The sequence below is a fragment of the Myiozetetes cayanensis genome, unplaced genomic scaffold, assembly GCF_022539395.1.
Source record: "Myiozetetes cayanensis isolate MyiCay16 unplaced genomic scaffold, myiCay2020 scf4, whole genome shotgun sequence".
NCBI classification, from domain to species: Eukaryota; Metazoa; Chordata; class Aves; order Passeriformes; family Tyrannidae; genus Myiozetetes; species Myiozetetes cayanensis.
In genome coordinates this window covers 18939640-18964073 of record NW_026087631.1, presented here as the reverse complement: position 1 = coordinate 18964073, position 24434 = coordinate 18939640, and the positions used below count along the sequence as shown (strand labels likewise).

Here is a 24434-nt window from a genome sequence, read left to right as displayed (position 1 = left end):
TGGAACAGGAGGGGTGGTGCTGCTGTGGTAGAGGACTGCTGCGGCTTTACTGCAGCAGTAAGGTGATGCCTCACCTCTTGGCATCGTCTCAAATTCTGGCTATGTGTTAATGTGGCAAGGTCTCAAATTATGGGTTAATGTAACATCTCAGTTTTGACAGGGGGGTGGTATGACATCGTCTCAGAGGATGCCCCATTAGCCTCTCACTGTACCTCAGTTTGAGGGCCCTTCAGTGATGGGTTAAGTCCACTGTGCTAACCTGTTCGGGAGCCTATCCAGAGAAACACCGGTTTTCCCAAAAATAAACGCACGGCACGCAGCAAAGAAAGCCACAAACCCATAGAGGTCCAGGGGCCCTTGGAAGAAGATAAAGGGTGGGGGCGGGGGGACACCAGCGGGGGAACGCCAGCGAACGGGCGGGCAGGGGGAGCCAGGGCAGCCCCAGTCCCGCCCGTCGGGGCAGGGTGCGGGAGAAGGACATGGCGGGGGCGGCCCCGCCTGCGCCGCGGAGGCAGCACGGAGGGAGGAGAGGAGGGAGGGAGGAAGATGGAGGCGGCCGAGGGCATCCGAGGTGAAGCGAGGCGGAGCCAGCGGCGGGGACGCCCGTCCCTTTTCCGGGGAGGAGGGGTCGGAGGGGCTGTGGCTGGAGCTGGAGGGGGAGGGGGGTGCTGGTACAGGGGTATCTCTGCTGCACACGTATCGGCGCGGCCGCGGCGCTATTAATAAACCTCAGGTCTCTGAAATCCGGTCTCCCCGGCTCCCAACAAAAGTGTGCTCCGGTGGATTGCCAGCCCTGGCGCTCCTGGTGCACCGCCGGCTCCCCGCGCCCCGACAGCCCACTCCGCCTGCCGTCCTCTGATATGCTCTGCCACCCTCCCGGAAACAAACAAACGAAGACAAAAAAAAAATTAAATGTAACATCCATTTTCTATATTTATTATTTAAATATGCATATACTACACTTATTATGTATGTATATATTATAGACATGTATATTTACATGTACCAATATATGTATGTAATACAACGGGTATACATGTATTATATATAAAATATAAAAATATATGTGTGTATATTTTTATGTAGCATACCGTATATAGCATGTTATATTCTATATATTTTGGGGGGGGGGGTTGTGTAGTGGTTTTTTTTGTTTGGTTGGTTGGTTTTTTCTTTATGGCAGAAGGTTGAGAAGGATGACGCCGTTTTCTTGCAGGGGCCTCCCCGCGGTGAATAAAAAAAAAAAAAAAAAAAAAAACCCTCTGATCAACAACAACAACAAAAAAAAAAAAAAAAAGGAAAAGAAAAAACCCACTAAACAATAATATGAAATAGCAGTGATACATCACGGAGAGGAAAACAGCCGCAAAGCCCCAGTGCGGCGGGGGCCGCGGGTGAGGGGTGTGCGTGGGGGGACTCTCACGTGGGCCGGCGGCGGGCGGGGGGCGGGCCCGGCACCCCCGATGTAGGGCAGTTCGTTCCGTACCGGGAGCGCGATGTTCCCGCAGCGCGGGGATTTCTGAGAACTGGGGCTGTGTCCTCAGCTGAACCCGCCGCCGCTGCCCTCGCACACAGACCGCGCCTTAAAGCGGCGATGCCGCCGAGCGGGCCCCACCGCGCCGCCGCCGCACGTACACCCGCAACCCGCAGTGCGGAGCAGGGCCCTGCCTGAACTGACCCGCTCCCGCCCTCGGGAACCTATTGCTCTCCTCGAAGCGCATGGAGTGCACTTCAGCTCATTGGATTTCCGTCCTTTTCCTTTACTTTTTAACTTTTTTTTTACCTTACTTTTTTGCAGTGCCTCCTTAGCGGATTGAGCTGTCCCAGACTGCTTATTTATCACCTGTATCACAGCCTTCCCCTTGACAGCCTTCCACGGTGGAACGGCAGAGCTGCTACCAACTCTTGCTGTCACACCAATGTAAATTTGGAAATTTCAATGGCCTTGCATACAATGGCACTCAACAAACTTACCTGAAGAGCTTTGACCCAGTGCTGTCTGATGGAAATGATGAGATATTTTCACCTAGTACAGTGGTACAAACCTTGAGAAAGCAGAGGCTGGAATGTTTGGTTTGGTGGGGGTTTTTTGTATCAGCTTAAGAGAACAGTCTGAACCATTATTCAAGTGGAATTGCATCCTTTAAGGCTAGCCATAAAATGAGGTTGACCCCCAGTCCACATTCCCCAAGTATGTCATGGCTCCTCTTCTCCCAGTTCATTTTTCATTGGATGCCTTTGCTGTAGCCAAAGGTAGATGTTCTGAAATTAACTCTAGTCTAGCTTTCTACTTTTGAACTTGAGGCTCACGCACCCATATGCACACAGAAGGATGGTGTCTGATGCAGTAAAATCCATCTGGGATCCTGGGTGCATACTCAAGTAGCTAGCCCACGCTGAGTTCAATGCTGCCATGGCTACACCACTATCGGCACCCAAACCAAGTTTAAATGCAGATTCCTGGTGCCCATGTGGGCTGTCATTTCATTCAGGCACAAACATCCCCTGTGTACTTACCACTGCAGAGGTAAGATCTGAGAGGAAGGAGCCATCCTTCTTACCGAGGCTCAGGATCAACTGAATTGCTCACAGTTAGGGAAGAAGGTAGAAAGACTTCAAGACCAAGACTCGCGATCAGTCCTGTCACTCACAATACAGGCAGAACTAGACCAGAAGAAGTTAAAGGTAAGAACATTCTCCAAGTAGCAAATGGTATGCCATAGAGTAGTAAACAGGAAAGGAGCACAGCTCTGTTCTCACAATGTTTGTTCTTGAAGGAAACTGAATGTGAGATGGATAATCCTCATACTCCTGGATTCTGGGGCCAGAATTGTGTTCTGTCAGTAGCCTTCTACTGTGAAGCTTCTTTTGATTTAGAAGGACAATTTACTAGCAGTACTCACTGTTTCTTGCAGGCCTTTATATAGCAAGCAATTGTGCTGATTCTTTCTGATCTACAGAGGTTGAATTTGAAGGTTTCTGTTATATCAGATGGCTTTATAAAGCAGCTTTTTGTCTGCTCTATGTGTTCAGTGACTGAGACTTTTTTCAAAAGGTTAAAATACTTCCTTCCTACTGCACCAGATTCCACAATGAGATCTGTGTCTCTTGTCTGATGGGAGAGGTTGTCATACTTCCCTGATAACACATGCAGACAATCTGGGCAACACATTGGTAGGAAAGATATTACGTACATGCAAAATATTTTACAACGTGTTCCATTCTGTAATGTTGCCAGAATATCAGTCATGAATTTTCAGCATGACTGGGCTTTAAAAACACAGGTCAGCAAACAGGCCATTTATCTTGACATATAATTTCAGCCATTTCTAACCATTGATCAGTCCCTCAGCATCTTGTCAAATCATTTGGAGCTTATACCAAGAGCCCTGGAGAATGAAAGAAGTCAAAGCAGAATCTGGAATAATGTTTGGAGCCTCTGACATTCAAAATATTAGCAAATATTAATACAGAACCAGGACGGATTTCTTCATTTTGTCTTGGAAGAAAAACACTATCAGAGAAGAAACCTCTGTGCTCTGTAGAAGAGCCCACATAAAGCAACAGAACATGATTTGAAGCAGAACACATGATTCCTGACATTCTTTGTGAACACATTTGCTCCTCAAAAGACAGTCTTGGACACAGTGCCACTAAAAGTCATTACACAAACTGGTTTTTGGAGCAAAAAACTTGAGGGTTCTCTCAGACTCTAGGTTTCTTCAAGTATACTTGCCAGGTGCTTGCATGTTATCTTCATCCTCCCAAAAAAAAGGTGCAGTGTTTTAGGAACAGGGTCAGGGTGCACTGTAACACGTGCGAGAACTCCAAAGGAAACTTCGTCTCCACCAATATGATGTCGGAAGCTTCAAACTTTATTAGCCATCACACAAACTTTTATGCAGTCTAATAATTATAATATATTTTACTATTTCACACATCATTGGATACATACTTAAAACATATTTAACTATTTTAATAGCTATTGGTTACACATTTAAAACACACATTGTTCACACAATTCTTATTGGCTATTCTATATATCTTATTTTTTAAATTCCTATTCTTCTAAATCTCATAACAATATTTCCATTCTCATGCCTCCCATAGCAGGTGCTGTTTTGCCCTTATTTTTCTCAAGTGTCTAGTTCTCCAAACACTCGTCTAGTTCTCAAAACACCTATTCTTGGGACTTTTCAGATTCCCACCAACTGATCTATTCTTGTTTCAACCCAGAGAGCCTCTAATTCTGCAACAGTGCACAAGATTTGAGGAGGAGAGTTGGCATGCTTTTTATTCTGAAAAGTTCTGGTTTTGAAAGCAGAAGACATTTTTTAAACCCTCAGAAATAATAAATAGCCCTTCTTCCTCTGCAGCCTCTCCTCTCTTGCGGAACCTGTGTACATCTCTGTGGTGAGGAATGTATAAGCACTGTGGGAAGGGTCCTTCTCCTTCACAAACACAAACTGACAGACTTCTTCTCCTTCACCTTCTTTGCAGGCTCTTGAATCTCACTTCTCATTCTTCTCTTTGCTACTTCCCCTGCAACATCTCCCTGCCCTCCCCTCAAATGTGAGCCCCTAGCAACCTGAGCCATTACCTATGCCTTTCTCACTCATCTGGAGGTCACAGTCTTCATTTCTTTCACTCTCTGTAGCAGTTTCTGTCTGTGCATCTCTCCTCTGGCCCAGAGAACAAGCAGCTGCCCCAAAAGTGGCTGCTGCCACCTTCCACCCTGACCACACCTAGACGTGCTATGTTCCTGTATCTGGGGACCACACAGAGGGCAAACATCTGCCCACCAAGAGATGGTTTGGAGCTGTGAACAGCAGCCTTTGGCACGTGCTCTTGGGTGATGAAGGCACCCAAGGTGTTAGGGCTGTATCAAAGTGCTGTAGTGGGTTTAGAATCATGGAATTGTATGCACTGGAGGGGACCATAAAGATTACCTACTTCCTACCCGTCTGCTGAGTCTTATCTCTTACCTGTACAATATGCGAGTATCACCCTTGCTTAGACTAGGTATCTCAAAAAATTAGCTTTGCTGTGAACTAAAAACTGGATTAAATTAATGCTCTGAAACCGTATCCAAATGTTACCATCACCACAGGCCAAGTGATGACTCCTATCATCTGGATCACATGGAGATAAAGGGGTTTGCAATCACATTCCCATTTCCTGGTACATGAGTGTTCCTGTTCAGAGAGTAGTTATGGTCATTTTGACAGTCTCTCCAAGTATAAAATTCCACTGGCATCATTTCCTAAGTGTTGTTTAGACCTAATTATCTTAGAGTCTTGGAGCTTTGGACTACTACACACAACAAAAGGAAAGACATGATTTGTCTTTAATAGACAGTGTATTCTTGGAGGCATAATGGAATTATTTTAGAAGCTTGGTATGGTTCCTCATTATGGAACTGGTTGCAGATTACTTTCTAATCTTTAGATGCCAAGGGTTAGCTTAAAATAAAACAAGCTTGCAAATAAAAAAGATTTGGCTCTTTTTTTATTATTGGTTATTAACATTTCCTTCTCTGAACTGTGTAAATTAATGCAAGAGGCATGTAACTGAGGATTTGCTAATGTGAGAATCTGATATAAAATAGGCAGGTAACCTTCTGGGAAGCAAGTTTCATGTCACTGAAATGTGGATGAGGACGTCTCCTAGCAGGAACTTCTGGGTAGTGTCAGCCTAAGTAGTTCTGGAAGTGCTGTGAAAAAAGATGTCAAATAAGCAACTTGTGAAGATACGTCCTGGGTGTCCGGATTAACGGACTGGGGTGCAGCTTTCCGTGTAAAATGCTGTTGCCCCTTTGAAGGAAAGAGACGGTTGTAGGCACAGAAAAAGACAACAGTATTAGTAGTACAGGAAGGACACTATCTTCTGCTCTTCCTTCCTGGAGATCACAGCTTCCTATTCTGTCTAGTGTCTCCTAAACACCAGAGGCCGATGGATGTTGGATCAGCTGGGAAAAAATTCTTCATGAACTGTTTAAGAGTGACATTCATCCCTTGGTGACTGCCTTGCTAGGTATATTGCTCTACTCATGTTCTCTATTTGATCTTCATCACCCTACAGATGACTATTCACTTACAGATCTAGTCTCTAGTTCTGTTGTTTTGTTTGTGTGTTTTGGCTTTTTTTCACAGCTATGATTTGTAAAATTATTTCAGCTTGATGCCAATTATCCATGTTAAAGGATTATTATTGCAGTGATCTGGCGTGCACACAAAATGGCTGACACCTACTAATTTTTATGTCCTGCAGGAAGAGAACAACACAGCCTCATTTCTGTAGCTGCTTCCTCATTATTTCAACATTCATGAGATTAATAGTAATCCATAAAGCCCTTCACCATTCAGGCCCTGTCTGTTTTTGCAAGGAAGGGTGGGCTGCAGTTGAGGACAGTGAGATTCAGGGAAGGACTCTGGGCTGCAGCAGGTCAGTCTCCTTGGGATGCAGTTCACAAAAGGAGAGGAAAGCTCCTCCATCTGACAGGAGTGCTTCTCCATCTAGATGTGATTTCAGAGGCACCCGTTTTTACTTTGGCTAATTCTGTATGGAGGCCTCTGTGTACAATTTGAAAGACAGACTCTTTCCCTGTTATGCTCTCTCCTGACACTTGCAAAGCAGCAAAACATACTGACATACTTCACACCTCAGCATTGCTGGTTTATTGGTGATGACAAATTCTTTTCCTTCTTTTAAATCGTGTTTGATCCAGAAGACAACGTTTCCCTCTTCTCCAGCTGAACTCAGGTCAGTAAACTTTCACAACACTACACGAGCTCTGTACATTCGCTGAAGCAGATGGAGATAGGGCCATGTTATTTGAACAGATGTGTCAGGGTTTTCAGATTCTTTTAATCTGGACACTAACCGAACGACAGGATGAAGTGTTTAACCAGCCACACCTGACTTTGCCAACACTGGCGAGCCGACAGCGGAATTTTTATAAAATGGCACTAAAATTTTCCCCTGACGAGCGCCCTCGGGGAGTGACCCCGCCGAGGTACCCGCGGGGGCACGGAGGGTCCCTCTCTGTCCCGCCTGAGGGACCCGTGTGTCTCCGTGGTGACACCGCCGGGTTTCCCGACACGGCGCCCGCGCTCCCGCCTCCTGCCCTATCCCTGGGCCGTGCGGGAGCATCACGGGTCGCGGCGCCGCAGCCACTGAAGGGGGTGCGGTTTCGGGTTCGCGCCCGAGTGACCGACACCCGGCTCAGGAGGAGCATCCCCGGTGTGGAACGGTACGGGTGGCTCCGCCGCCACCCCTGCCCTTTGCCGGCAGCGCCAGGGGCGGAGCGGCCGCCGGGACTCGCTCGGTGCCCGCCGCTCCCCGCCCGCCGCTCCCCGCATTTCCAAGCGCTGCGCACCCCTCTTTCCGCGGCGCTGATTGGCCGGGCGCTGCCAGTGACATCAGCCGGCTCACTTTCCATTGGCCGGCCCGTTGCTGGGACCGTAGGACTTACAGGGAGCCACTTAACCCGCTCGGTGCCGCCGCCCCGCGCAGCCCCCTCCGCGGGCCCGCGGCCGGGGGGCGCCGACGGCTCCTTCGGGGCGCGGGAGGGCTGGCGGTACGGCCCCCGAGTCGGGGAGCGGGGCCGCGGCGTCCCCGCCGCCGCCCCCCCGGCGGCGCCCCGGCATCGCTGTTTTAAGGGGGCGCCCGGAGTAGCACGCGGCCTGGGGAGGGAGCGCGGCGATTGGCGGGACAGCCGCGCGGCGGACACGCCCCCCCTAGAAAAGGGGCGCCGTGAGTGGCGGGGGGAGAAAGTAAACAGAGCCGGGCGGCCCAGCCCGCGGACCGGCCGGGGCGGGAGGGGCTCCGCGCCTGACGTGATGGGCCCCGGCGCGGCCGCCCCCGGGCAGGAGCACGCGGGGCGCGGGGCGGGCGGCGACGCGACGGGCGGTGTCCTCTCCCCCGGCCCCCGCGCCGGACCCGGCCCGGCCGCGCGGGCGGCGCTCCCCCCTCGCCGGCTGCGCGCCGCCCCCGGGGGGCGGCGGTGAGGGACCTGCCCGGCACCCCGCTATTTATTCGCCCCCCACGCCCCCTTCCTCCTCCGCCCCGCTCTTCCCCGCGCTGCAGAGACCCCGCGCCGCGGGCGGGCCATGGCCGGCGGCGGCACGGCCGGACCGGCGGACGAGCTGTGAGGGCGCCCGGAGCCGCCCCCCCGCCGTGTCGTCGGGGCGCGGCCGCACCATGTCGGCCGTAGCCTACGTGGACTTCGTGGCGGCGCAGTGTCTGGTCTCCATCTCCAACCGCTCCGCCGTGCCCGAGGCGGCGCGGCTGAAGGTGCCGGACGAGGGGGAGGCGGCCAGGGAGCTGCGCGACCCCCGCGACGCCTGGAAGGACTACTGCGCCCTGCTGGCCATCGCCAAGAGCCTGCTGGAGCTGAACAAGTACCGGCCGCTGCCCGCCCCCTCCGTCTGCAGTGACAGCGTGGAGAGCCCCGACGAGGACGCGGGCTCCGACAGCGACGCGGCCACCGAGCAGGGCTCCAGCCCGCCCCGGAGCCCCCCGCCGGGGCCGCCCCCGCCTGCGCACGGCCGGGGCCGCCCCAAGGGGAAGCTGGCGACCGAGAAGCGGCACAAGTGCCCCTACAGCGGCTGCGGCAAGGTCTACGGCAAATCCTCCCACCTCAAGGCGCACTACCGGGTGCACACAGGTCAGCGGCGGCGGCGGCGGGAGGGGCGCAGGAGCGAGCGCTTGTCCTCGGGTGAACCCGGCCGGCGGCGCGCCCGGCATCCCTGCGCGGCCCCGCCATCCGCCCGGGCTTCGGGGGTGGTTCATCGCTCTCCTTCCCCCACGCCCCGCTTTCCCCCACCCCGTCTCTTCGCTTCCTTTCCCGCCGCGGTGCCGGACAGGCGGCAGCGGGGCCGCTGCGGGCGGGGCTGCGGCAGCGCCTCCCGCCGCGCCCTCCCCGCCGCCCACCTGCGCCCACCGGGAGCGGGGCGAACTTCGCGTGTCCGGCGCGGGCCAACCCCGCTCGGGGCGTCGGCGAGGGAAACAGGCGGGCGGCGGGGTTGGGGTTTCCTGCCGCTGCGGGCGGGGAGCGCCTGCACCGGGTCAGAGCTCGGCGCGTATTCCCCAAGGGAGCCGCGGGCAGCGCAGCCTCCCTCCCGCGCCGCCCTCGCTGCTCCCGCCGTCCGGACCCGCAGAGCTGCCGGTGAGCTCCACTCGGCTCCAGGGGCTGCTCGCCCCGGGCCATGGCGACGGAGCAGGAGCGGGCGAGGCCGCCGGCTCGGCTCCGGAGGGGGCGGTGGAGTCTCCCTGAACGCCGGTGAGCGGCACCTGCGGGCATTGCGGACACACCCCGCTCTGGCAGGCTGGATGGGGGAACTCTGGAAACACACCCCCTGAAGCCGATGTCAGGCGCTCGGGCTCCCGGTGTCACAGACCACCGGCGGGGTGCCGGGCTGCTCCCCACGCCCGGCCGAGGGGATGGAGGAGCCGTCTGAGGGGATGGAGTCGCCATCAGGGGGATACCGACCCCACTCCTCCCGGCAGCAGCGCCCCTCGCTATCGATTATCGCGACCCGAGCTTTGGCGGGTTCGTGGAGGGCTTCATCAGGCTCCGTGCTCCCATTCCCGGCCCTCGTCTGGGCGCCTCGGAGGGTGTGGCAGCATGGAAACCTAGAGATAAAACACATCTGTGGCAGCAGTTCGTACCTCCTCCGACTCTGCCTGGCCGCCGAGAGGGCAACAGCTGCAGACTTCTCTGTTCGTTTGTTGGTTTTCGTTTTGGTAGTTTTGTTTGTTTGTTTTCAGTACAAGTGACTGAATAAAAATCTTTACGTGTCTGAATTGCATTTGGGGTCACGGAGTACACACGGCTGCTTTAATAGTGCTCGAAATTAAAGGGTTGTGCGCAAGTACGGAAAGCGAATCAAAGGAGGCAAATGCTGCCAACGTTTATTTCACGTGCTTCATATCGGTTCTGTCAATGATGGTTCCTTTCTGGGTTTTGTCTGTTGGTGGAGATGGTTATTAGTGAAGTACAAAACGAGTTTATCACCCAAGGAACATACTGCAAGGCATAGCTGTAGAATTTAACACAGCTTGGGTAGGGTATGACCACGTCTTCAGCTAAGCTTCAGGTGTACATGCACTGCAGAGGAAGAGACTTGGTGCTCTTGCCTGCTGGTGCCCTGCTGGCAGATCTGCTGGGTGCTTAGCTCGAGAGACTGGATGCAAGGGCGGGGAGGATTACTGGTTATGGCTCAGCGATGAGCTCTGCAGTTAGATTGTCTGTGTGAGCCGGGAAAGAGGATGGTCAGTAGTGACCCTGTACTGACCTCATGACCAATGCCAAGAATTGCTGTGTTACCAGCTCAAAGACTGCAGCTCTGATGCTCTTTTGGAGGCTGAATGTAACTGGTGCCTTGCAAAGTGTTGTCTCATAAGTGACAAAGAAAATATTTTAGCATCATTTTCATTTACTACCCCATGCTCAGATATGCACCTCAATAAGGGAACCAAAATAGATGTTGACTGAGATAGCGTTCTGTGTGATGACATGTAAATTAATGTACTGTACAACCCACACAGCTTGCTGTAAGCAATACTGTTATAATAAGTACTCCTAAAGTGGCATGAGGTTTAGCATGTGCTGCTCACAAGTGGGTGGCCTTAGCTCCAAGTATAAGGTGTTTGACTCAGACACACTGATGTACCATCATGATAGTTCTGTGTGATTAAAACCACTGTAGACATCCAACAGTAATGAACTTTCAGAGCTTCCTAATGTGAAGTTAATTGTAGCTAACTGAAATGCTAAACGATACTGCTAATGTTAATTATTTTCATAGATGACAGAACAATTCCTTAGCAACAGTGGGATTCAATGGGACCTCTGGAGTTATTCATAATTCTATACTGCAGAGCATTAATGCTCCCTCCTTAGTACTGTATTTTTTCCTTGTTTGAAAATATATTCTCTTTCATCTACCTGCCCTTTTTCATCAGGCCACCAGCTAGGTTTCTTGCTGCTATGTGGCCTTTTTAGTGGGACCAGGGTTGCAACCACCAACAGAAGCTTCCTGGTCTTAAATTTTTAATTTTTAATCCTAGTCTTTCTACCTTGGAAAATGGCTTCAGGATTCCTGTTCATACCCATGAGCTTGCTTGTAGCTGCAGCTCTCTTTATTCATGGATCCTAACCAAGCAAGTTGGGAAGCTCTGTATCCTGCTTTTTACTATGTAGTGGCTGGAGATATAAAAACCCACCAGACCATCCTTGGCAAGCTAATGCAAAGTAAGAAAGGAAATACCAAATCAAGGTAGAAGACTAGAAAGCCAAAGATTTGATGCTCAGAGATTGGAGGTCTTTATCTTACTAATAATTCTTTAAACTTGTTGGCTCAAAGGTTCCATATTTCAGGTACTAAAAATGTCTGTATAACTGTTTCCTTGAAGTTTGGGCTTTTGCAAAAGACCCAAATTAGCCATCCATTGGAAACAGTCTTCTGACTTGATCTTAATAGAAAAAGGTCAGTGGGCAGCAGCACTGCACATCCTACCTGCACAAACAGCCCCCTTGCTTGTCCCACTGAACTCAGCCTGACATAGAAGAGCAGAATTTGTATGAGGAAGCCAAGGAAGTCTGCCCCTTCCTGGGAGAACAGTCTTTTCATCCCTCACTAGACCCCTGTTGTTTCTGCAATACAATCAGGCACTTCTTTGTTTTGTCATGTATGTGTACCTAGATTCAAAATGTAGCAGTTTGCAACGGCCCAGGGACACAAGGTCAACTACATAATTGAAACTGAGATATTGTCTCTCCTCTCCCTTTACTACCATCCAAAAGTAGCTTAGAATTTGTGAATTTAGTTCTGGTGTCTTGGGCAGGAAGAGCACCCCAGGAAAGGTTGTTCTTTGGCATGAGCTGAGTCCAGTAGAATCTCTGAGGCTCACAGTGCTTGGTGTAGGAGGGAAAAGGTGATATTATGCCTGATGGCTCGCAAGCTGAAAGCTATTATTCAGGAAGGCAGGTGGAGGGATAGGTCATACAACATGACTGTGCCTTAAGTTTGCCCATCCCTTAAAAGGATGGTGTTATGGGAATATGGGCATGTAAACTCAGCTGGAGTCTAGTGGTGGCAGGAGGGATTATGAGCTGTGTGTCTGCGTAAGGGACTTGAGCACTGAATTGTCATGATCAAGTCTTGCAACCTTACCCTTCAGAGCATAGAAAAAGGCCCAGGTGAGACCTGAGCCCTGGAAGCAGTACAGAGGTCTCTTCTCCCAGGCAACCAACAGTAGGACAAGGGGACATGGGCTCAAGCTCTGCCAGGGGAGGTTTAGGTTAGATGTTAGGAAGAAATTCTTTACAGAGAGGGTAATCAGGCATTGGAACGGCCTGCCCAGAGAGGTGGTGGATTCACCATCCCTGGAGGTTTTAAAAAAGAGATTGGATGTGGCCCTTAGTGCCATGATACAGTAATTGGAGTTGGATCAGGGGTTGGACTTGATGATCTTGGAGGTCTTTTCCAACCCAATCTATTCTATGATTCTATGATGATTCTATGAAAGGGTGAAGGACTCATCTGAACCAGAAAATAACAAGCAACAGCAGATACCCAGGGAGTTACCTTTAAAGTGCACAGACTTCTCTAAATAGTTTTAGAGGTTTGATTATATCAGGTGTTATATAGGTTTACTACTAGCCTCAAAGACAAAGGTGGGAGGAGCATCATAGCAGAGAGGGAATTTCAGATCGGAGAGTTTCCAGGGAAAATGAAGGCATACAAGAGTAAACAAGCAACCTCAGAAGTCCTGGCCAGGGAGTGCAGAGCAAAGGGCAAGGAGAGAAGCTGGCAGGAGAAAGAAGCTCTACGGAATTTGTTTGTTATGATGGTGTGAATGTAATCCAGCTAAAGGGCACATGGCCACTGAGACCAGATCCTCCTGGTCAGGAAGGAGGGACACAGAAGGTACCATAAAACTAGTTTGTGAGATGTCTCCTACTACAGAACTGTGGGAGTTTACTTGCCTGGAGAGGCTGAGGATTGATGGGAAGTTCACATATGCCTCAGGTGCCCTTAATTAAAAGCTTAGATGCACCAAAACGCAAATGTGGGAGAAGTTCTGCATCATCATGTAAACTAAATCCAAACAATGCCAATAGCTTTGCTACACCAGACAGCTGATGCACCCTTGAGTGCCGTAGGCATTTGACTCTCACCAGTGCTTGGTAGCAGGGCTTAGGCAAAGGTGTGGACCCATAGCTTGGTGATCTGCACAGTGAAGCTGAGGAGCATTTCCAGTAGAGAGGAAGAACAAGTGGTGCAGTTGCTATCTAGATATGATGGTGTCAGACCAGCCCCTGTATCAGTTTGGGTTTTACTCTGCTGCTTTATTATTTGTGTTCTTGATTATCACTGCCTCAACAGACTGTACAGATGCTGGTACGTTGACAGTCCTGTGCTCACTGAGAGCTTTTTTGGGGATTTTGTTTGAATATAATCTGAAATTTAGCATTTTAAGCCCCTCTTATCCAACTCATGCAATGTCACTTTGCCAGATCCTTTAGAATAGGACCAAAGAGCAAAAAGTGGAGCCAGCAGGGCATTTTTTGCTAAATTCAGAATGCCATCTGGAACACCCATTCTCAAGGGTTAGTGAAAATGTGCAAATTGCTGGAGTTCTAGTGGGCATATTTCCAAGTCTTGGAGAAACATGATCATTCTGATTGGAACTTTTGCCAGCTGAGTAAGATACGCAAAAATCCTCAAGATTAAGTTCAATGCTGCCTAATTCCCAGTTGTTTTCTTTTGTTTTCTGCTAGGAAAAAAAAAAATGAAGCAGGTATATGTGTCACAGTGGGAAAGCACTCCAGAAAGGTTTGTTTATCAATTGAGTCAACATGAAGAAGTGCACAGGTAGCGCAGAAGCAGTGAGCAGGCATCACCACCCATAAGAGCACAACTCCTGCTTCCAGATGGATGTTTTGAAATTGCAGCTTTATGGATTTCCTGCACACTGTTGTGCTGAGGCACTGAAGACCATGTGATGGATGTCACTGTGTGTCTTGCAGCCCCAGTTGTCAGGATCCATGCAGGAACAATTGCTCCCCTCTGTTGCCTGCTGTGTTGTGCATCAGGCTGCTACTCCTGTGCTCCTGGCCTTGCACAGCTACCAACCTGCAGCTGGAAGAGCAGGCAAGAGCCAATCTGAGATTAAACGAAGAGGATCTGAGGGAGTGAAAGCAAAGCACACTTCAAATACTGTTAACTTGTGTTACAGTTAACATCTGTTTATGATGAATGTGAATAGCCTGAGAGCACTCTATAAGTACCTCAAACTTGATGGAAAAGTCAGTTGAAACACTGGCTAGTAAATTTAGAGTGAAATAACAAAAGTTACATTATCTTTCTGAATGCACATAGAAGTGCATTTCTCCTTTCTCAGTCCAAGCTGTCTCCTCTTAGTGAGCATTTGATTATTCAGATAGGACAGGAGCTTAAATCCAATGTTCTTTGATCCCAGGTAAGTGCCCTAAGCACCAGGCTAGGAGTTGGTCTCTCTCCAGTGCTCAGTTAATATTTAAGTATTACTGCAAAATGGAGGAAGTTCACACACAGAGAAGTCAAGAAAGGAGAAGTGCTTGTCCCATGTACCCAAAAGCACTGATGAGGGCACTGATCAGCTATGAAAGTGTAGATTTTACTCTCTTGTGAGGTTTGGAAAGGTCTCTCCTCTCCCAAATAGCTTCTCTGACTGATACCTACTTTTTTATATATACTTACACATGGATATGGAGGCCCAGTGCCCCAGAGAAAGCCTTTTGTATTTCGGGCAAGGTGGTTCTGCTCTGACAGAGAAGCTGTAAGACTATTCTTTGTGTCTGATACTATGTCACAGCAGGATATGAGCAGTACAGAGTTTCCCTGAAATTCAGAGTCTCAGCTGCAGTAGGTTCTAGCAGGTAGTTTTGCATCTGGACTTTTGAAGGAGCTGCTGAGTGGGGTTCTGAGGATGTCAGAACCTTCAAAATACTTGCTGAAAGCAGAACTTGAATCAGCCTATGCTGTTTTTTTAATCCTAAATACTGGCAGAATAAACCCCTTGCTGGAACCCATCCATCACCTATCCAATAGGCAGTGTCTGTCTGATCTGTTGCCAAGTTGGATGGCCACAGTTTAGGTGTTCCAGAAAGTCTTGGTTTAGGCACATGGTATATAGCATCCTCATCACTGATCTCACTCTGCACCAGTATCTGTACCTTGTTGCCATGTGTTTTAATGATCTGATTTTGGAAAATCTTTGAAGAGGAAGAAGTCTGCTAGAAAGGTCTCCAGTCTTTCTGCCCTGAAGATCCATCTTCACCAGCGTATGTTGCATGTGGACACTTAGTCAAAGTCCAGTGTCCCACAGGGAATTACTCGTTCAGGGTGTGTGGGGCAAGCAACACACTGGGGAGAAAAATGAGAGAGACCTGAGATAGCAGGGATTCTAGGGTAAGGAAGATAGCCTCATATTATGTTTTTCCCCTCTTGGCAATAAGCTGGACCATGTTCTTGACATCCACCTACAGAACCTGTCATACTTCAGTAGGCACTGAGACACACAAGAATGGTGGCTGAGTGGGATCACAGGAAAAAAATAAAGAATTGTTTATCAGTGACATCTTTAAGTTAAGGCTTGTAGTTCTTCTTTCAGTTATTACTGGGGTACCAAGATTTCTTTGAAAATGTCAAGCCCCAGGTGCCAGAGGTACACGAGGATTTTGGAAGAAGAAAGAGGGGATTAGATTCTGCCATTTGAACCATGCAGATCTAATTATGCCAGAACTATTTTGCTCTTGTTTGATGGCAAGAGATTTTGCAATTTGGGCTTTCTGTATTTGTGTGCTTTCCCTTTGCCCTCCATCAGTTGCCGGAACTATTTTGCTCTTGCATGATGGCAAGAGATTTTGCAGTTTGGGATTTCTGTATTTGTGTGCTTTCCCTTCTCCCTCTTCTCCATCAGTTGCTTCAGTTTTCTGGCAGGAAGCCAGCCTTGCTGCCATTCAGTCAGGCTGGGCCTCAGGGCAGGCGCTGCAGGCAGGGTGGGCATCCCTGCAGCAGGAGGTACTGGTGGGCTGTGTCATGGCAGTGGCTGAGCTGGAGCCATGTCCCAGAGGTCAAACTCTGAACCATTCCTCAGTTTTTATACTTAAAACAGTGACTGCATTACCAGGCAGCACAACCCTTCCTTGTACTCAGTGGTTTCATTTTCAATAACACAGGTCAGTGAAGGTTTTAAATCCCTTATAATTGGTCTAATTGGGTGTCCATCCATTCATGCAGCCATAGCTATTTGGCTTCTAATTCATGTGTGAAGCAGCATCATTAACACTACTGGACAGCAAACTGTCCTGTGTTAGCTAGTGGTGGTGCCAGGCTCTTGACTCATGACTGTGTCCAACCCCTCTTCTGTCAGCATGGAAGCCAGTTTGAGCCTACTAAAACAGTTCATCTTGGCCAGACTTCTGTCCGCAACAACAACAATGTTTGAATGTCTTCCATGAAACCAGTGCTCAAGCAATTTTAGTAATTCACATAAAATTAGTATTTCATTCACTGCAGAAGTTCATTGTGCTCCAGTCTTAGTGCATGTCCTGTTACACACCGAGAGAGTTGTCCAAGTGGGTGATCATAAACTGTCACCAGCTTTCTCAAGCAAAGCCTCCCTCCCTCCCAGAAAAAAAAAAGTCACTAAGGATTTCTCTGTCCCTATTTTGACCAAACAAACTCGTTTTTATTAAAGCCACCATGAACTGCAGCTCCTAACTTCAGTCATCCCTGCACAAAGCAGCATTTTGAGGTGATAAGAGCAATGGCAGATCAGGATACCACTACCACCTGTACTTATGTTTAATGAGTCTGCTAATGCCCACTCTGTATTCTTTTTCATAAACTCTTCCTGCACAAGACCACAGTGGGAAAAATCTGAAATCTCCTGGGGTAGGGAAAAAAAGCTAAATTATTTATCATCTATTCAGAATAAAATTGAAATGGAATAGAATAAAGTGGGCCTGTCTTGGGTCATGCAATGTAGCTTGCAAGTTTAAACTTGCACAGGAAGAAGAAACGAAACATTGAGATGGTGGTCAGGGAGAAGGAAAAGCTAGAAAAGGGCAGGTGAATCAAGAGGGCAAAGACTGAAAGGATCTGTGATGGCCTTTATATCCATATGGTATTTAAAACAAGACAGGGTTGCAGGAGCAGGAGTTCTTCAGACTGCAGAGAAGACCTGTGAAGCACCACCATTAGCTTGTAGTCAGAATAAACCATGTCTCTCACTACATTCCTGGTGGAACAGAGAACAAAGAATGGGAGTCTGCAGATGCATCTGTGAATCAGTTTCTATTTCACTTCTTACTTCTGTAAGCTGCCCTTGATAATTTTTTTTTTAATTTTTGAGGTAATTTTTTAATTAATTTTTTAATTCATCTCTTGATAGAAATCCCATCTAAGGCTTATCTTAAAATGTTAGTAACATGTAACCAACAAAGGAATCAGTGTATAATAGCACTCTGTTCTGATGGTTCATTCTGCTGTTTCAAGCTTTAGTATTATTACCCCCAAAACTAGAGGAGAAAAATCATACAGAAAAGATATTTCTTGCCTGAGACATGGCAAGAAATCCGTATCTCCAGATGGAGGCAGCATTAACTTGCACTGCAGCTCTGTGGGCACTGCCTGCCCAGCAAACATATGAGCTGCAAGACCTGTTTTCTCAGAGGGCTGTTCCACAAACATCTCCGCTGCTTTACAAAGTAGCAAATACATCTACAAGCATTGCTAGGTGGACAGTTATCATATGCCTTGCATTAAAAGCCTCCTGGAGGAACACTCCATCCCTGCTTTGCACCTATTGAGTCTGTCACTGACACCACCCCTTACAGCTTTGTGACCGAGGGGAGTGGTGGATCCTTAGGCTTGGAAAGAACCCCTGAGGGCCCGGAAAAGCCTCCCTCCCCCTTGTGTCTCTACTCTGAGAAGTCTGGAGTTTAATGCATTCAGGTGCCAGGGATTATGCCTGGCCTACTTTCATTCCGGCACTTTCCAAGTGGCTGTGACAGCTTCCGTGGGTTTGTGTTGCCAAGGTGGTGAAGCCATTCTCAGCCACTGTACTTGGGAGCTCAGCAGTGGGTGGTGGGTGCCAGTGGCAGCTCTGGTGATCCAGGGAGCACAGCTGCTCATTCCTATCTGTGATCTCTGCTGCATTCCCTGTCCTGCATCCCTACAAGCTACGTCTCCTGTGGGTAGCGAGGCGTGCTACACCACAGCAGTCTCCTGCAGCCTTGGTGCGCTCCCCCAGCCAAGCCCTGAGTTGGTTCACCGGGGACTGCAGTGCCAAATATACACAAGGGATACTGAGCAAACCCTGCCTTTCCCTAAAGCTTTGTGGTTGTGCTGCATAACCTTAGAGTGCTTTCCCCTGGCATATGGAATGGGTGTGTGGGGTAGCCATGGTGAAGGTGTTGCTGCTCCCATCATGTTTCACAGGGAATTCCAGAAGCAGGGCTTCATTTTCTTTTGCCATGTGCAATTTCCAGGGAGCATGGAGGAGGAGCTCATTGTCTTGAGGGTCAGATACTAAACACTGCTTTTAGGCACACAGGTTGGATACTGCCTTGCCTAAAATGCAGGTGCTGCACCCCAAAGATTATGATGCTTGTTATCCTGCCTAGGCACCTCATCTCCCTGCTGTACAGTTGGGCACTTCTGCAGGCTGAGACCTGAAGAGCTGTCCTGAGGTGGGTGATTGGAAACGTGCTTTCTGGAGATGGGGTGTTATGACCCATCCCAGAAGGCAAGGGTAACCCAGGTTCTTGTTAATAGATCCTGTGAGGCAGATTAGAGTGAAATGGCACTGAATGATTGGTGTTTGCACAGGTATATATTTTTTTAGGGTTTATTTTAGAACAATTTGGTTGCAATGGAAGGCAGGTATGTAGCCATTTTAGTTGCTATTATTACTGTAGTAATACAGCAATAGGAAAGCATAAAAATATCACTTAAGAAAATGTACAAGGGAAGGAAGGAAGGAAGAGTAGAAACATATCGCCACCTGTGGATCTCGCGACAAGAGTTGATTGTTGCAGTTTTGATGTCCATTGGTTGATGTGATGGTCAGTCTTGATCTGTCTGGGTTGGGGAAAAAGCCCACAAAACACAAAGTCTGAGGGGTTAATATAATGCTTGCTGGGAACACCCAGGTACCTTCCCTGAAGGGGTTGTTTCAGTTCTCTGTTGGAAGGCCTCAGAAATGAGTCTGGGTGCGCTTTGGGGTCTCTGATGGTGTATGACCCCTTCTAAGACATGACAGCTGCCTCGCACATCAGTGAGGTTGAGCCAGTTGATGTCCCACCAGACCTTCCCCAGGGGGAGGGAGGGGAGTTTTACAACAGTGAATTTCATGAGGGAGGACAATTTGCATGATTAAAAGCACCATCCCACCTCAAAGGATCTGCCTCTTACCTGCCTCAAAAGCTTGTAGTCTCCAGTGGTGGGTGTTAACCCCCTCTGTCTTATGTGGATCACCACCACACACCCAAAAACTCTCCTTCCACTTGGCTGAGGGAGAAGCATGTGCAAACCCTGCCTCGGCAAATGAGATTCTGGGCTATGGCCTCCCCCAGCATTGTGTACCTCTCCTTAGACCTGAGATAACTGGACAGTAGTATCACAGCTACCTTATCTCAAGTTTCTGTCAAGTGGCTTAACCCACAGTTCCAGTTCCACTTGGGAGGCATATTCACGGGGTGGTCTTGGTGGTTGAAGATGAGCAGTTGCTTTTTAGCACAGTTTGATATAGTGGGCAAAGTCCTTTGGTGATCTAAACAACGTTTGAGCCATTAATCATTTCAGCCTCTCACAAGGGGCAGGATGCCTCAGCTGCTCCTGCTGCTCTGGGCTGTAAATGCCTGACACAGAGCCATATACTAGGTGGCTCCACACGTGCAGGGTGTGTAGCACTGTCTTCCCACACTCCTGGGGGGAGCTAGAAAGCTGTTCTGCACCTCCCACTGCCACCTGCTTCCAGGAGCTGAGACAGAAACCGTGAGATAGATAGCAAAAGAGCAGTACAAGTGAAACACTTGACTCAGACGCTGAGGGCAGATGCTGGACAGGGCAAAGCTGGGGCAGAGCGGTGTTGTGAGGCCTCTGGACAGCTCCTGGTCCTGCTCTGCTGTGTAACTGTAGTTGTGACCTTCACACATATGTGAGCGTACATACAGTTTTAATTAATTTGTTTTATACAGGCAGTGGTTGTTCAGAAAGTCTTCCAACCATGTCCAAAAGCATACAGCAGAGAGCTAAGAAATGCATGTATAACAAAAAAACCCACCAAAGTCCCAGCTTGGGATGGCTGGCAGCTGGGCCTCCACCAGGCTCAGGCACTCAGCTGACTTGGCTTCCTCTGCTTCTTTTTCCCTGAGTGAGGACTAGCATAGCCATGTGGCAAGGGAGGCAAGTTCAGAGGATGCAGCTCCAAGGCTGCTGTAACTAATGCAGTCCCACTCATCCAGGTGCAGCTCTGCTGCACACTGGTTGGTCTGGAATGGGGTGGCTGTCTGTTAGGGACCACCAAACCATCAGGAGCCTCAATAATGACAGCAGTTGTGGTATTAATTGAGGCTCACTAGGGCTTTCCTGGCCTGTGGTGTACCCATACCATGTAGGGGGAGCATGGGACTTCTCTCTGTGGCTGCAGCGGTTTTGCTGTACATGTTTGCAGCCCCAAGACTTCAGCGCTCTCCTTGATGCCTCCCCACTCGGTTGTCCGTGGGCTGGGATGACTTGTCCTGGGTGCAGGATTTTTTTTGGTTTATTTTCTAACCATTACAAATACTTTTGTTTAGTAGAATGTAAGTGTCAGAGGAATACTTCTAGCTTTCATTTCCCAAACCACTGTAGTGAGCCCAACATGAAAAGCATACAGGAACAGGCAGTGCTCATCTGTTGCTTTGAGTCTTCAGGTCATGTAAGGTTCTGCACCAGAGAGTGATTTTCATGTGGTTGGAGGAGTTTTTGGCTTCTACTGGAGGTGAGACTGTAACCTGATGAAGTGAGTCATCAGCAAGTCCACAGATTCCACTGGCATCGTGGCAGGAAACAAAAGCAGCTTCTTCCCCTCAGCAGCATGTTCTCTGGCTCCTCTGCAAAGCTGGTGTGTGCCGACCTGTACTATCCCTGCCTCCCTAAATCTCTTGTCATCCTTTCCTCCCCGCAGGTGAGAGACCATTCCCCTGCACATGGCCCGACTGCCTTAAGAAGTTCTCCCGCTCCGATGAGCTCACCCGGCACTACCGAACCCACACTGGCGAGAAGCAGTTTCGGTGCCCCCTCTGCGAAAAGCGGTTCATGCGCAGTGACCACCTGACCAAGCACGCCCGCCGCCACACCGAGTTCCACCCCAGCATGATCAAGCGATCCAAGAAGTCCAGCTCCAGCAGCTCCTTGTGAAGGCAGGGCTGGCCCTGGGAGGGGAGAGGGGGAGAGGCAGGCTGGGGAGGGGATGCAGGCAGTGGTGCCAGAGCACAAGCATCCGCTATGGTGCCGGTCACCTTCACTGTCCAAAAGCACATGTAGCCGACATTAAAAAAACAAAAGTACTCAGCACCTCCCTCCCTGTCCTCCACCTCCCCTGCTCTGCTCTGAGAACAACAGTCTGGAGCAAGCGGACTGCAAGGTGAGAAGAGGGAAGGGGCAGCCAGCAGAGGAGGTGACCACCTCCTCAAACATAAAGCATTGATACTGGTGTACATACATATGACTGGGTGGTCTGGCCTGTGCCACCACAGTAGCGTGACCCCAAAGTCTTTGTGATTGCTGTGTCATGAACATGTTTTGTTGAACAGTGTAATGCTGCTTGTATTTAGAGTTTGTCGAGTAAAAACACTTTCCGAGTCACATAAATAACTCTCAGATAAAAACTCCATAGCACATTGTAGAAGTGGGTTTACTTCTGTGTCAGAGTGATCCTGCACTTAAAGATACTGTTAAGAGAACATTACATATGTTACTAATAGCATCTGATTGATATACTGAGATAAGGTGATTTTATACTCAAGAAGGCCCATCAAATAAATGGGTCTTTTTAATTTTTCTTTGCATTACCTATACTTTTGAATATAAGCTGGACTTTTCCAGTAAAAACATGTATAATCGAAGAAGATACTTAAAGCAAAAAAAAAACCCACAACAGCTCAGTCATTTTCTGACCATATGTGTATTTAGCTCTGTTATTCACTTATCTGGAAAAATACAAGTCTGCTTAGATAGCGTGGTGGGCATGTGGGAGCTGAGCATATGTCTCTCATGTGATCCTGTACTTTACTTGTCAATAATACAGTACTGTACTGTAGAAATGCCACTAACAGTGCTTTATTCTGCTGTGTTTTGTTTGAATGGGTGCATAATAGCAGCTACCATCTTTACAAACTGCTGCTTTTTTAAAGGCTTTTTCTCTTCCTACACTTGCCTTAAAGATTTATTCTCTTCATACCGTGGCCTAACTCCCTTTGAGCCCTCTGGGAGTTGTGTGTGCTTATGGAGAGAGTAGATCTTTCCTTAAGAGTACTCTGCTAATGGAAACACCTGAAACTATTGTAAGGAGCACTTCGGAAGGGCTCCTTTGTCTCTTGATTGCTAATTCTCTAGAGTATGGGGGAAAACCAAGAGCTAATTTGAAATATGGAAGGTGTGTTGCAATAATCCTTACGACACAAGCTTCTCTTGGTACCTTGCTTTGTACGTGTTTCATGCATGGCACGTCAAATGCTGATAAAGGCAATATTACTTTTATTTGAAAGCTGTTTTTTGCTCTTTAAAAGGAGCAAAAAGATCACTAAATGAAAACTCTCGGTCATGGTGATTAGCTGAAAATGTCAAATTTTTTATGTTAAAAGCATGAAATTTAAGGGGTTATCAGTGATATGTTTTTTTCCTCCCCAGCTGCATAAAGACGGGAGAATTCTGTTTACACATTATTTTTTTCCAGAAACATTCTTCTGTTTGGTTTTTTACCCCTACTACAGAGACTTAGGGCCAAATTCATCTTCTGAGTAATCACACTGAAACCCAAAGTGTTTCCACTGCAGATGAATTTAGGTCACCTTGTAAAATCCTGTACATAAAAAGTCTTGTTAGTACACCTGCAATTACAGTATCTTATTGTTTTATCTGATAAAAAGCTTGCTTCCTAGAAAAAAAAACATAAAAAATTAACTCGGAGATTAGAGTGTTTTCCTCTACAGTTGTATATGGCTTTCAGCATTAGAAATCAGTTTGCATACTGTGTTTTTACCTGTGTAGTTCGTGATAAATTCTGTCTATATGAAGAGAACTGCTTTTAAAGCATTGGGGATATTGAACAGTCTGTGGAATAAAAAGGGATGTGTTTTCTTCAGTGAAGACATCAGGAAACCAAGCACACTTTCTACCTCCGTTTCACCTTTTTGAAACATTTGTTTTAGAAACCAAACTTTAATTTCTCGTATTCAAATTGAGTCATAGGGACATAGGTTCTTCACAATAAAAACTGGTAGCACTAGTATTTCTATTGATCTAGAAATACAGAAAGTGTTCTGCTTACCAGTACTGTTCATGCTGCCTTGAGTGGGGTCAGAGCCACAAGTAGCCTGGTGAAATTCAAAGGTGCATGCACGTTCATCTTCCTTCTTCTTTCTGAAGATCAAGCAAGATTTCCAGTCCGTCCTGCAGTCTGGATTATTGCCATTTTGTGGGACAAATGCAGCACTTGGAAAATTTAAGCCTGATCCTGTGAAATACAAGAGAATCTCACGTTCTGTCAACCACAATGGGAAGCCACTGATAAGCAGCTGATAAGCAGCTCCTAAATCAGTACGTAGATGTTTTGGTCACTTAGCTACCGCGTTTAACCAATACATGGAAGTAAAGGGCCAGATTTACAGCTCTGCTCTGAGAACAACAGTCTGGAGCAAGCGGACTGCAAGGTGAGAAGAGGGAAGGGGCAGCCAGCAGAGGAGGTGACCACCTCCTCAAACATAAAGCATTGATACTGGTGTACATACATATGACTGGGTGGTCTGGCCTGTGCCACCACAGTAGCGTGACCCCAAAGTCTTTGTGATTGCTGTGTCATGAACATGTTTTGTTGAACAGTGTAATGCTGCTTGTATTTAGAGTTTGTCGAGTAAAAACACTTTCCGAGTCACATAAATAACTCTCAGATAAAAACTCCATAGCACATTGTAGAAGTGGGTTTACTTCTGTGTCAGAGTGATCCTGCACTTAAAGATACTGTTAAGAGAACATTACATATGTTACTAATAGCATCTGATTGATATACTGAGATAAGGTGATTTTATACTCAAGAAGGCCCATCAAATAAATGGGTCTTTTTAATTTTTCTTTGCATTACCTATACTTTTGAATATAAGCTGGACTTTTCCA

The 24434-nt window shown here is 48.2% G+C and overlaps 1 protein-coding gene across 1 annotated transcript; it reads left to right on the top strand.

Annotated features, from left to right (window-relative positions):
* Positions 1–7789: 7789 nt before the first annotated feature.
* On the top strand, positions 7790–23924 carry KLF9 (KLF transcription factor 9). Its single transcript, XM_050329009.1, has 2 exons — positions 7790–8668; positions 21229–23924. The coding sequence occupies exons 1-2, from the start codon at positions 8203–8205 to the stop codon at positions 21459–21461; spliced, it is 699 nt and encodes a 232-aa protein (XP_050184966.1). The 5' UTR covers positions 7790–8202; the 3' UTR covers positions 21462–23924.
* The last annotated feature ends 510 nt before the right edge of the window (positions 23925–24434 follow it).